The sequence below is a fragment of the Carcharhinus amblyrhynchos genome, chromosome 9 (assembly GCF_965287045.1).
Source record: "Carcharhinus amblyrhynchos chromosome 9, sCarAmb.v2.hapA, whole genome shotgun sequence".
NCBI classification, from domain to species: Eukaryota; Metazoa; Chordata; class Chondrichthyes; order Carcharhiniformes; family Carcharhinidae; genus Carcharhinus; species Carcharhinus amblyrhynchos.
Genome location: NC_137332.1, coordinates 88832632 through 88844684, shown reverse-complemented (window position 1 = coordinate 88844684; position 12053 = coordinate 88832632). Strand labels below are relative to the sequence as shown.

The 12053-nt window shown below is 42.9% G+C and overlaps 1 protein-coding gene across 1 annotated transcript in view; it reads right to left on the bottom strand.

Annotated features, from left to right (window-relative positions):
- Positions 1-3966: 3966 nt before the first annotated feature.
- LOC145348606 (complement C4-like) overlaps positions 3967-12053 on the bottom strand; it is a 275511-nt gene continuing 267424 nt past the window's right edge. The window contains exons 37-41 of the mRNA XM_080196782.1: positions 9474-9563; positions 8730-8822; positions 5869-5955; positions 4572-4704; positions 3967-4108 (exon numbers count right to left, since the gene is read on the bottom strand). Of these exons, the coding sequence (XP_080052908.1) occupies positions 3967-4108; positions 4572-4704; positions 5869-5955; positions 8730-8822; positions 9474-9563 (545 nt within the window). The remainder of the gene's footprint in view (positions 4109-4571; positions 4705-5868; positions 5956-8729; positions 8823-9473; positions 9564-12053) is intronic.

Here is a 12053-nt window from a genome sequence, read left to right as displayed (position 1 = left end):
AGGGTCAATAAGTCCCCTGGGCCAGATGGGATATATCCGAGGATACTTTGGGAGGCAAGAGATGAGATTGTGGAGCCTTTAGCTTTGATCTTTGGGTCCTCACTGTCCATGGGGATTGTGCCAGAGGACTGGAGAGTGGCAAATCATAGTATCATAGAATCATACGGTGCAGAAAGAGGCCATTTGGCCCATCGAGTCTGCACCGGCCACAATCCTACCCAGGCCCTATCCCCATATCCCTACATATTTACCCACTAATCCTTTTAACCTTTGCATCCCGGGACACTAAGGGACAATTTAGAATGGCCAATCAACCTAACCCACACATCTTTGGACTGTGGGAGGAGACCAGACACAGACACAGGGAGAATGTACAAACTCCACACTGACAGTGGCCCAAGCCGGGATTCAAACCCAGGTCCTTGGAGCTGTGAAGCATCAGTGCTAACCACTGTGCTACTGTGCCGCCCTGAATGTTGTTCCTCTCTTCAAGAAAGGAAATAAGAATGACCCTGGTAATTATAGGCCAGTTAATTTTACTTCAGTGGTTGGTAAATTAATGGAAAGGGTCCTGAAAGATAGCATTTATGACCATTTGGAAAGATGCAGTTTAATCCGGGATAGTCAGATAGTGAGGGGTAAGTCCTGCCTCATTAATTTGATTGAATTCTTTGAGGAGGTAACTAAGTGTGTGGATGAAGGTGGAGCAGTTGATGTTGTATACATGGATTTTAGTGAGGCATTTGATAAGATTCCCCATGGTAGGCTCATGAAGAAGATAAGGAGGTGTGGATAGAAGGAAATTTGGCCAATTGGATAAGTAACTGGCTGTCTCATAGAGGACTGAAGGTGGTGGTGGAAGGAAAATTTTCAGACTGGAGGCCAATTACCAGCAGTGTACCACAGGGGTCAGTGCTGGGTCCTCTGCTTTTTGTGATTTTTATCAATGACTTGGAAGAGGGGACTGAAGGGTGGGTTAGTAAATTTGCTGATGACACCAAGACTGGTGGAGTAGTGGATGAGGTGGAGAGCTCTTGTAGGCTGCAAAGAGGCATTGATAAGATGCAACGCTGGGCCGAAAAGTGGCAGATGGAGTTTAACCCTGATAAGTGTGAGGTGATTCATTTTGGTAGGACAAACTTGAATGAAGATTACAGGGTCAATGACAGGGTTCTGAGGAACGTGGAGGAACAGAGAGATCTTGGGGTTCATATCCATAGATCTCTGAAGGTTGCCAGTCAAGTGGATAGAGCCGTGAAGAAGGCTTATAGTGTGTTAGCATTTATTAACAGGGGGTTTGAGTTTAAGAGCCATGGGATCGTGCTGCAACTATACCAGACGTTGGTGAGACCACATTTGGAATATTGTGTTCAGTTCTGGTCACCTCACTTATAGTGGATGTGGAAGCATTGGAGTGAGTGCAGAGGAGATTTAAACTAAACTAAACTAACTAAACTACTAAACTACTTAGTTTAACGTCTGTTGTAGGAAAAATGCTTGAATCCGTTATCAAAGAGGAAATAGCGAGGCATCTTGAGAAGAATTGTTTGACAGAGCAGACGCAGCACGGATTCGTTAAGGGAAAGTCGTGTCTGACGAATTTATTGGAATTCTATGAGGATGTGTCTCGTGCAGTGTATGGAGGGGAACCGGTGGATGTGGTGTTTCTCGATTTTCAGAAGGCGTTTGATAAGGTGCCGCACAAAAGGTTGTTACAGAAGGTTAGGGGGCATGGAGTTGGGGGTAAGGTGTTAGCATGGATAGGGGATTGGCCGTCAAATAGGAGGCAGAGAGTGGGTGTCAATGCGTGCTATTCTGATTGGCGGTTGGTGACTAGTGGAATGCCCCAGGGATTGGTGCTGGAGCCTCAGCTATTTACCATTAATATAGATGATCTGGAGGAGGGAGCTGAGTGTAAGGTGTCGAAATTTGCTGATGATACAAAGATAAGTGGAACAGCAAATTGTGCGGAGGGTGTAGAAAGTCTGCAGAGGGATCTAGATAGGCTAAGTGAGTGGGCGAGGACCTGGCAGATGGAATACAATGTTGGCAAGTGTGAAGTTATCCACTTTGGCAGGAATAATAGTAGGAAGGACTACTACTTACAGGGCGAAAAGCTGCAGCATGCTACGGTGCAGAGGGACCTGGGGGGTCCTTGTGCATGAGTCGCAAAAACCCAGCCTACAGGTGCAGCAGGTGGTCAGGAAGGCAAATGGGATGCTGGCCTTCATAGCGAGGAGGATTGAATATAAAAGTAGGGAGGTCTTGCTGCAACTGTACAGGGCACTGGTGAGGCCTCAGCTGGAGTACTGTATACATTTTTGGTCGCCGCATTTGCACAAGGATATTTTGGCCTTGGAGGGAGTGCAGAGGAGGTTCACTAGGCTGATACCAGAGTTGAGGGGGTTGAGCTATGAAAAGAGGCTGAATAGACTGGGCTTGTACTCATTAGAGTTTAGAAGGATAAGGGGGGGATCTTATTGAGACGTATAAGATGATAAAAGGGATGGATAGGGTAGAGGTGGAGAGGTTCTTCCCGCTCAGAAAGGACAGCAGGACTAGAGGGCACAGCCTCAAGATAAGGGGGGGGGGGGCAGTTTAGAACAGAGTTGAGGAGGAACTTCTTCACTCAAAGGGTGGTGAATCTCTGGAATTCTCTGCCGGTTGAAGTGGTGGAGGCTACCTCACTAAATATATTTAAGACGCGGGTAGATAGGTTTTTGGTAGGCAAGGGGATTAAGGGTTATGGGGAGAAAGCGGGAAAGTGGAACTGAGCCACTTCAGATCAGCCATGATCTTACTGAATGGCGGGGCAGGCTCAAAGGGCTAGATGGCCTACTCCTTCTCCTATTTCTTATGTTCTTATGTTCTTATGAGATTTACCAGGATGCTGCCTGGTTTGGAGAATAGATCTTATAAGGAAAGGTTGGGGGAGCTGGGGCTTTTCTCTTTAAAGCGGAGGAGGATAAGAGGTGACTTAGTAGAGGTTTATAAGATGATGAGGGGTTAAATAGAGTGGATGTAGCTGTTACTAGGGGGCATAACTATAAGATTCATGGCAGGAGACTTAGGAGAGATGTCCGAGGTAGATTCTTTACTCAGAGAGTGGTTGGGGTGTGGAATAGACTGCCTGCTGTGATAGTGGACTCGGACACATTAGGGACTTTCAAGCGGTTATTGGTTAGGCGCATGGAGCACACCAGAATTATAGGGAGTGGGGTAGCTTGATCTTGGGTTTGGACATAGCTCGGCACAACATTGAGGGCCGAAGGGCCTGTACTGTTCTATGTTCTATATTCTGAAAAAGCCCCCAACTAAGTGCATTCCCTTATCCTATCTCCCTGTTGATTATAACCAATCCGGTGGGGAATGTTGGGTTGGGGGGGTGTGCTAAACTCCACAGAGACAGTCTGGAATTGAACCCAGGTTTCGAGCATTGTGAGGCATCAAAGCCATCCCCTGTGCCAAAATATCACACTTAATGTTGGCGGGTATTTTTATGCAGGCGCAGTTTTTGCTTACTCTGCTGAAAGCAGGGAAGACCCCTCTGTGAGCATAGAAATTTAAAGAAAGTCAAGTAAATCATTTCAGAGAAGGAATATCTGGGGCCTCTCATGGTGAGTAGGAATGAGGTCATCTTTCCTTCTTATGTGTTCTTGTCACCTTTGTCTCTGTCTCCATCTGTCCCTGGCTTACTGGGCTTAGGCAAACTCATCGGCTCTTCAAGTGCAAACAGGATAATGCAAAGTAAATTGAAAGAATATGAACACGTGACAGAAACAAAAACATTTATTTTATGTGAACAGACAAACCAACAGAAATTGAGGCAGGGAAGGCATTGGAAATTATTATTATTATTACAAATATTCAGAAAAACATGCCAAATATTTTCCTTGAAGTAATCATTGATTTGGATTTGACAATGATGATTTAATATATGAGCAGCAACAATTTGTTGGATTGATGCTATATCTGACATCCATGATCTACAAGAGCAGTCATGGAATTCCTGAGATCTCTGCAGGAGCTCCTGTATTTACGAAGTACGCAGATATCTTCCGGTGGAATGGCTTCAACCCATGACTTGGCATCCAATAGATACTGCATCCTTCAGATTAAAGCAAGAATTTAAGATTTCATTAAAGTTGTTAATTTTGTTAAAATTTGGACACTGGAATATGACAGTTGAAAAGCTCTGATCCCACGTTACAGGTAACGCTCTGAGATAAAATACAAAATGAGAGGGAAACTGAACTGTTGCTATAGTTCACTATAACTGTCAAGAAATTACAACAAATACGTCACTTAACCAAACACCTGCATTGTCATGTTACTGCCCGACTAACAGTATTTGTGGTAACTTGCAGTTTCTTATTTCATTAGTTAATGATTTCACAAGTCAAAACATACTTTTGGTTACTTCTCAAGGTACAGGCTGAGGGCAGAATTGGCATTTATTGCGTGTTGCTAATTGCCCTGAGAATGAAGAAGTGATAGACCTCCAAAGACATTCTGCCCATGTCACATTAGAGGGTAATTGCTGCGATAGCAAATGAGAAAATTTGACTTACTTTCTGCTTGCATCGCTGGTTGTTCCATCTTGACCCATCACTAGACATTCATCACCGTCCTTCAGCTGAAACTGGCAGGATTTTTGACTCAGGAAATGTCGGACTTCACCTATTTTAACGTCATCATCCTTATCTAGTTTTATGACAGTGTAAAGAGAAATGTCTTAAATTACAGTTATAGAGTCATAGAGGTTTACAGCATGGAAACAGGCCCTTTGGACCAACTTGTCCATGCAGCCCTTTTTTTTAACCCCTAAGCTAATCCCAATTGCCCCCATTGGCCCATATCCCTCTATACCCATCTTAACCATGTAACTGTCTAAATACTTTTTAAAACACAAAATTTTACCCACCTCTACTACTACCTCTGGTAGCTTGTTCCAGATACTCATCACCCTTTGAAAAAATTGCCCATCTGGATCTTTGTGTACCTCTCCCCTCTCACCTTAAAAGTCTTAACTCCCTACCTTTGGGAAAAGATATTGACTATCCAGCCCATCTATGCCCCTCATTATTTTATAGACCTCTATAGGATCACCCCTCAGCCTTCCACGCTCCAAAGAAAAAAGTCCCAGTCTACCTTATAACTCAAACCATCAAGTCCCGATAGCATCCTAGTAAATCTCTTCTGCACTCTTTCTATAATAGGATGGCCGGAACTGTACACGGTATTCCAAGTGTAGCCTTACCAACGTCTTGTACTACTTCAACAAGACATCCCAACTCCTGTATTCAGTGTTCTGACCAATGAAGGCATGCTGAATGCCTTCTTCACCAGTCTGTCCACCTGTGACTCCACTTTCAAGGAGCTATGAACCTGTACCCCTACATGTCTTTGTTCTGTAGCTCTCTCCATTAACTGAGTAAGTCCTGCCCTGGTTCAATCTACCAAAATGCATCACCTCGCATTTATCTAAATTAAACTCCATCTGCCCTTTGTCAGCCCACTGGCCCAATTGTTCAAGAAATGGCAAATTAATAAATCAATTCTTAAGTGATCGGCTGGTTTATTTCTATCTATATGGCCAACAATTGCCCACACTACCCTAACTTCTATCAATCCACAATATTAGGGGCACAATTTACTTGACAATTTTCACAAATGGTGAGCATTAACTGAAACGTTATGGGGATGGGTTTCTGATTGAGATAGTGGGGATCATAAAAGCCTTCTGGAGAGAACATGGTTTCACATTCAGGACAAACATTGTGTTCATGATTTTGCAATGTAACCCCAATCCACATTTCACAGTAACAACAACTTCAATAAGAAGTCAGATGACGGAACAATACTTACTGCTCATTTTCAAAAGATCAGTGATAGACATCCAATAGTTGTCAAAAGATCCCACCGAACTTATGTTCAGGACTCTGACTGTATAGGCTGCAAGGCAATTTGGAGAAAGACAACTTAGAAATATCACTAAGAAATTAACTCTCATTTGTTTCAGTGAAAATTCCAACACTCCACTTATCTTTAGTTGGTACCTCTGGAAATTCCTAGAAACCATCTGAAAGTGTGACTGAAATCGCAAAATTTGAATGACTCCAATTGTTAACTCAAGTTTCCAGAAAAACAATTAAGAGAATCCAAACTATTTCCAGCTCCTGGTCAAGTATTGCACATATGCACACCAACCCGGCAAGGAAATCCCTGCTCCAGGAAGCCCTAGGGATTGACCATCAGACCTTCCACAAACCCTACGAGTCTCTACCTGGGAATGCCCCAATCTCTTTCCACCCCCGACTACAGCCCAGAAAGGTGGCATGGTGGCACAATGGTTAGCACTGTGGCCTCACAGCACCAGGGACCGTGTTCAATTTCTGGCTTGGGTCACTGCCCATGTGGAGTTTAAGTATTCTCCCTGTGTGTGGGTTTTCTCCAGGTGCCCTGGTTTCCTCCTACAGTCCAAAAGATGTGCTGGTTAGCTGCATTGGCCATGCTAAATTCTCCCTCAGTTTACCCGAATAGGTGAGTGTGATGACTAGGGACTTTCACAGTAACTTCATTGCAGTGTGATTATAAGCCTACTTGTGACTAATAAATAAACTAAACTTAATTACTTGCCTTACACATTTAATATCTCCCAAGTTTGTCAGAGACTGTTTAAGCAGGCGGCATCTTGAAATGTTTCAGATCTCTGACACTAATACTAAATCAAATGCCCTCCTGCCTATACCATCATTTCAATCAAGTAATAATTTAGTTATTGTCCCCTGTCTTCACTGGACTGTATGCTATGAGCAATCTGGAGATTACTATTTCAGCCACTATGCTCCAAATTGTTTTACTTATCCCTGTATGTTTTTTACTGCAGGACACTACCAGTTTCTGCCCTTGCTCGTGGGTCAAATTTTGACCAGGAATGTTGACTGGGCACCCACTCACCTAAAAGCTGCTCCCAGGCGTTTATTGGAACCTGTGAGTGTAGATCAACATCCTAGTTCTTATGTAATTACAGAAGTGCCAGTCTTTTTTCCTATCTGTGTTTTTTTTAAAATCAATATTGTTACTCCAATTCTAACTGGAAAGCTGAGCCAACATTTGGTGCTGTAAGTTGTTGCTGGAATCTGCAGATAAATATTGTTTTCATTAGTATTTTAAATTGAATACTGGGACCTGGGTTCGATCCCTGGCTTGGGTCACTGTGTGGAGTTTGCACACTGTCCCTGTGTCTGCGTAGATTTCCTCTGGGTGCTCCAATTTCCTCCCACAGTCCAAAGATGTGCGGGTTAGGTGGATTGGCCATACTAAATTGCCCCTTGGTGTCAAGAGGACTAGCTAGGGTAAATGTATGGGGTTATAGAGATAGGGAATGGGTGGGATTGTGGTTGGAGCAGACTCGATGAGCCAATTGGCCTCCTTCTACACTGTAGGATTCTGAATGTTGATTGGAGAGTGGATGCAGACCATAAACTGTATTGCCTGACTGCTTCTTTTTGACCTTAAATTGCTACATATTCCTTCACCCCTTGCAAAATCTCAAAAGTTTGGATCAGTACATATTTGCAGGGAACAATTGACTCAGTGGAACTCTCAAAAAACACCAGAAAGCTGATACAATGTTATTATCGACAAAGCTTTCGAGGGGAAATTTCTTTGTAACAACATCTGGCTCACAATGTGGACTCTGCCGATAGCATTACAGACTTGGGTAAGACGTGGACAAAAGAGCTGACCACAGGATGAGAAGTGAGATTAATAGCTCTTGACATCAAAGCTACATTTGAGCAAGTGAGGCATTAAGGAGTCTGAGCAAAACTAGAGTCACTGGAAATGGAGGTGGAGTGTGGGGAAGGGATTCACCATTTATTGGATTATTATTATTGTGACTGTTGGATTTCTGAGTTGGATCATCCATAGAAACTTTGTGGCTGGGAATTCAATGGAGAGCAATTTATCTCCTGACTTCAACAATCCTGCTCACTGGCTACAAGTAACAACTCATGATTGTGTGGAATACTTTCCACTACTTGGATTAGTGCAACTACAGCAACAGTCAACAGTGCCATCCAGGATAAAACTGCGTGCCTGGAAGCATCCACGCTCTTCAATATTTAATCCCTCCACCACTGCACACAGAGATAATAGTGCATTGTATCTACAAGATGCATCAAAGCAACTTACCAAGGCTCAGTCAACAATCCCTTCTTAATCTGCAATCTCAAGCACCTAGGAAAACATGGGCAACAGATTCATGGGTGCACTACCACCTGGAAATTCACCTCAAACACGTACACAATCCTGACTTGAAAATATAGTGCCATTCCTTCACTACCATTATTTTAAAATACTGGAGCTAAAATCACAATATTACTCTGGGCATTCCTACCCCAATTGAACTGCAGAAGGCAGCTCACTACCACCTTCTCAAGAGCAATTATTGATGGACAAAAATGCTGACCTAGTCATCAACACTCAGATGCAACACTTGAATATAACGATTGGCAGGACACTCACACATTTATGTAAATGTTGCTCTTGAAGATCATCTACGCCTCTCCTCATGTGTTTTCAAATATTTCTCAACAGATTCAATACTCTTGAACTCCTTTATAAAGGAGACTGCTGATTCACTATTAGGCATACCAAATTTTTGCTGGTCATTTAAAACCCAAGAGGCTGAGAGCTTGAAGAAATGTAATTATGGCACTTACCATAATCCACAATTGGACTGTAGCAAGCAAAATCAATCCGGGCCGATCCATTCACTTCATTGGATAAGATGTTGTTCACATGGGGACAGGTACCTGTGGCAAAATAGGCAAAAAAAGTGCAGATACGAAGATGAATGTGAAACTATAGCTCAATGAATTGCCCTCGTAGCTATGGTGCAGCCTATGAACATTTGACATTTCATTTCAAATAAATGCAATCATTTTTTATCCTAAATAAATTACAACATCTTGGCTAATTTAATGAATACTAGAGCAGGTGATAGGATGCAATTAATGTGAATTTTCCACTAATATTCACATATTCAAATTGTGGCCTGCAATACCCTTTGCACTGCCTGAGGTTTTGGCATTGTCATCAATTAAACATCTAGAAAAAGCGTTGCTTATCCATCTATTCACTTTGAAGCTTAATTATTTTGATCATCCTGGTCTCACACTAATGTTGCTGCAGACAAATCCCAATCCCATCCCTTTGACAACCAAAGCACGCTGAAATTAATCACGTCATCCCAGATTAATTGTCACCCACTCAAAACATCTGCTTCAACGATCTCTTGGCCCATTTTACACTCTTCTTCACAGTGACTTAATTTCCATTGTCATGCTGCCTTAGGCCACAGGACCTTGATCAGTGCACCCTGAGATAATAGTCATGGAGAAAATGAGGAGAATTTACACGAACAGGGAACATATTACCAGTTCAGCCAGATGTGTAGGGCATACCTTCAGCACACATACACACTTCATCATCGCAGAGCTTTGTAATCATGACATTCTGGTTGGGGGCACTATAAGTCAGAGTGCATCTCACACCTAAAAACAAACAATGAAATGCTTGCAGTGAACAGTGGTTAAACAGTTACATGGGCAGAACGGTGAACGTTCTTGCCACAGAGAAGATGAATGAAACATTTAAAAGAAAAAAAGTGGGCAGCACAGTGGCATAGTGGTTAACACTGCTGCCTCACAGCTCCAGGGACCTAGGTTCAATTCCTGTCTTGGGTCACTGTCTGCATGGAGTTTGCACGTTCTCCCCGTGTCTGCTTGGGTTTCCTCCCACACTCCTGAGGTGTGCAGGTTAGGTTTGTTTGGCCATGCTAAATTGTCCCTTAGTGTCCCAGGATGCATAGGTTAGAGGGATTTATGGGGTAAATATGTAGGGTGATGGGGATAGAGCCTGGGTGGGATTGTTGTCAGTGCAGACAAATGTGAGGTAATGCATTTTGGAAGACTTAATACAGATAGGAAATATACAGTAAATGTCTGAACCCTTCAGGGTATTGATAGGCAGAGGGATCTGGGTGTACAGGTACACAGGTCACTGAAAGTGGCAATGCAGGTGGAGAAGGTAGTCAGGAAGGCATGCTTACCTTCATCAGCCAGGACATTGAGTTTAAAAATTGGCAAGTCATGTTGTAGCTTTAAAGAATTTCAGTTAGGTCACATTGAAATATAGTGTTCAATTCTGGTCGCCACACCACCAGAAGGATATGGAGGCTTTGGATACGGTATGGAAAAGATTTACCAAGATGTTGCTTGGTATGGAGGGCATTAGCTATGAGGAGAGATTGGAGAAACTTGGTTTGTTCTCATTGGAATAACAGAGATTGATAGAAGTCTACAAGATTATGACGGGCATGGACAGATTGGCTAGTCAGAAGGTTTTTCCCAGAGTGGATGCATGGTCCAATTTGATATTTCATTCACATGGCAATACTCCAGTCATTCAAACTACATGGTTGTGGTAGCCAGAATAATGGCTAAAATGCTGCTGGAGTTTACCACGACTCCACAACCTCCTGGATTCAAAGAAAATAATTCAACACTTAAACAGGGAATTAGGGAAATCTCAAAAGATTCTAAGACAGTCAAACGTGATACATAAATCCAAAAACTGTTGCAATATGCTGAGCATCTTATCATTGCCAAACACCCTATTGGATCTCAGAGTATTTCAGCCTGGCAACATACAATCGGGGAATTATATCACACAGAAGGGGGTCATTCATCCATCATACCTCCGATGGCTCATTGAAAGTTTTATCCTGTTCAGTCGGTTTCCTTGTTTTGTCTCTAAACCTTAGAAATGTTAATTTTTATACTTACATCAATCATTCCTGGGATGTCGACGTCACTGTCAAGGCCAACAATTATTATCCATCAATAATTTTCCTGGAGAAGATATTCTCCAGCTGCCTTTTTGAAATGCTGCAGTGCTGTGTTGTAGGTACCTTCAGTGTTACTAGGGGAGTTTCAGGATTTTGACCCACTGACAGTGAAGGAACAGCAATTCATTTCAAAGTCAAGATGGAAAGTGACATGGAGGGGAACCATCAAGTCATTGTGTTGTAATATGTGTTGCCATTTCCCTTGATGGTATTGGTCATAAGTGAGGAAGTTGCTTCCTAAGGGGGCTAGGTGAATTCTGAGTGTACACCTTGTAGATGTTAGAGTGACGGAGGAAGTGACTCAATGGAAAAGGTTCCACTCAAGCATGATGCTTTGTCTGGGATTGTGTTGAGCATGTTTCTGGAGACCCATTCATCCTGGCAACTGGGGAGTACTCTATCCAACTCCTGACTTGAGTCTTACCAGGTGGACAGGAACTTGGGACTCAGAATTGAGATATATGTTGCTGCATTTGTAGTCACTTTGTTTATATAAACATTAAATTTCAGTTTCTGAGCAATCTAATGCCCAGGATGTCAATCGTGTATGAGGGTAATGACATTTAATGTCAGGTTATAATTATCAGATACTCCATGTTGTAAATTACAATTGGCTATCATTTGCATGGTGCGAATGTTATTTGTTATTTGCCCGGCCAAACCTAAGTACATACAGCAGGGATTAGTGTTAGGACACTAGCTATTCACAATATAAAGAACAAAAACAGCCCGGGAAACAGGCCCTTCGGCCTAACGAGCCCACGCCGCCATTTTAATACTACCAGTCCCCCCTTCACCCATGACCCTTATCTATTGTTTTTATGGAAGCTGGCTGAAAGTACATAGAACATAGAACATAGAACATTACAGCGCAGAACAGGCCCTTCGGCCCACGATGTTGCGCCGACCAGTTAAAAAAACAACAATGACCCACTAACCTAAACCAATCCCTTTTCGTCCATAAACCTATCCACAGACCTCTTAAACGCCCCCAAACTAGGCGCATTTACAACTGCAGCAGGCAGGGCATTCCAATCCCTCACCACCCTCTGGGTAAAGAACCTACCCCTGACATCTGTCCTATAACTACCCCCCCTTAGTTTAAAGCCATGCCCCCTCGTGCTAGATTTTTCCA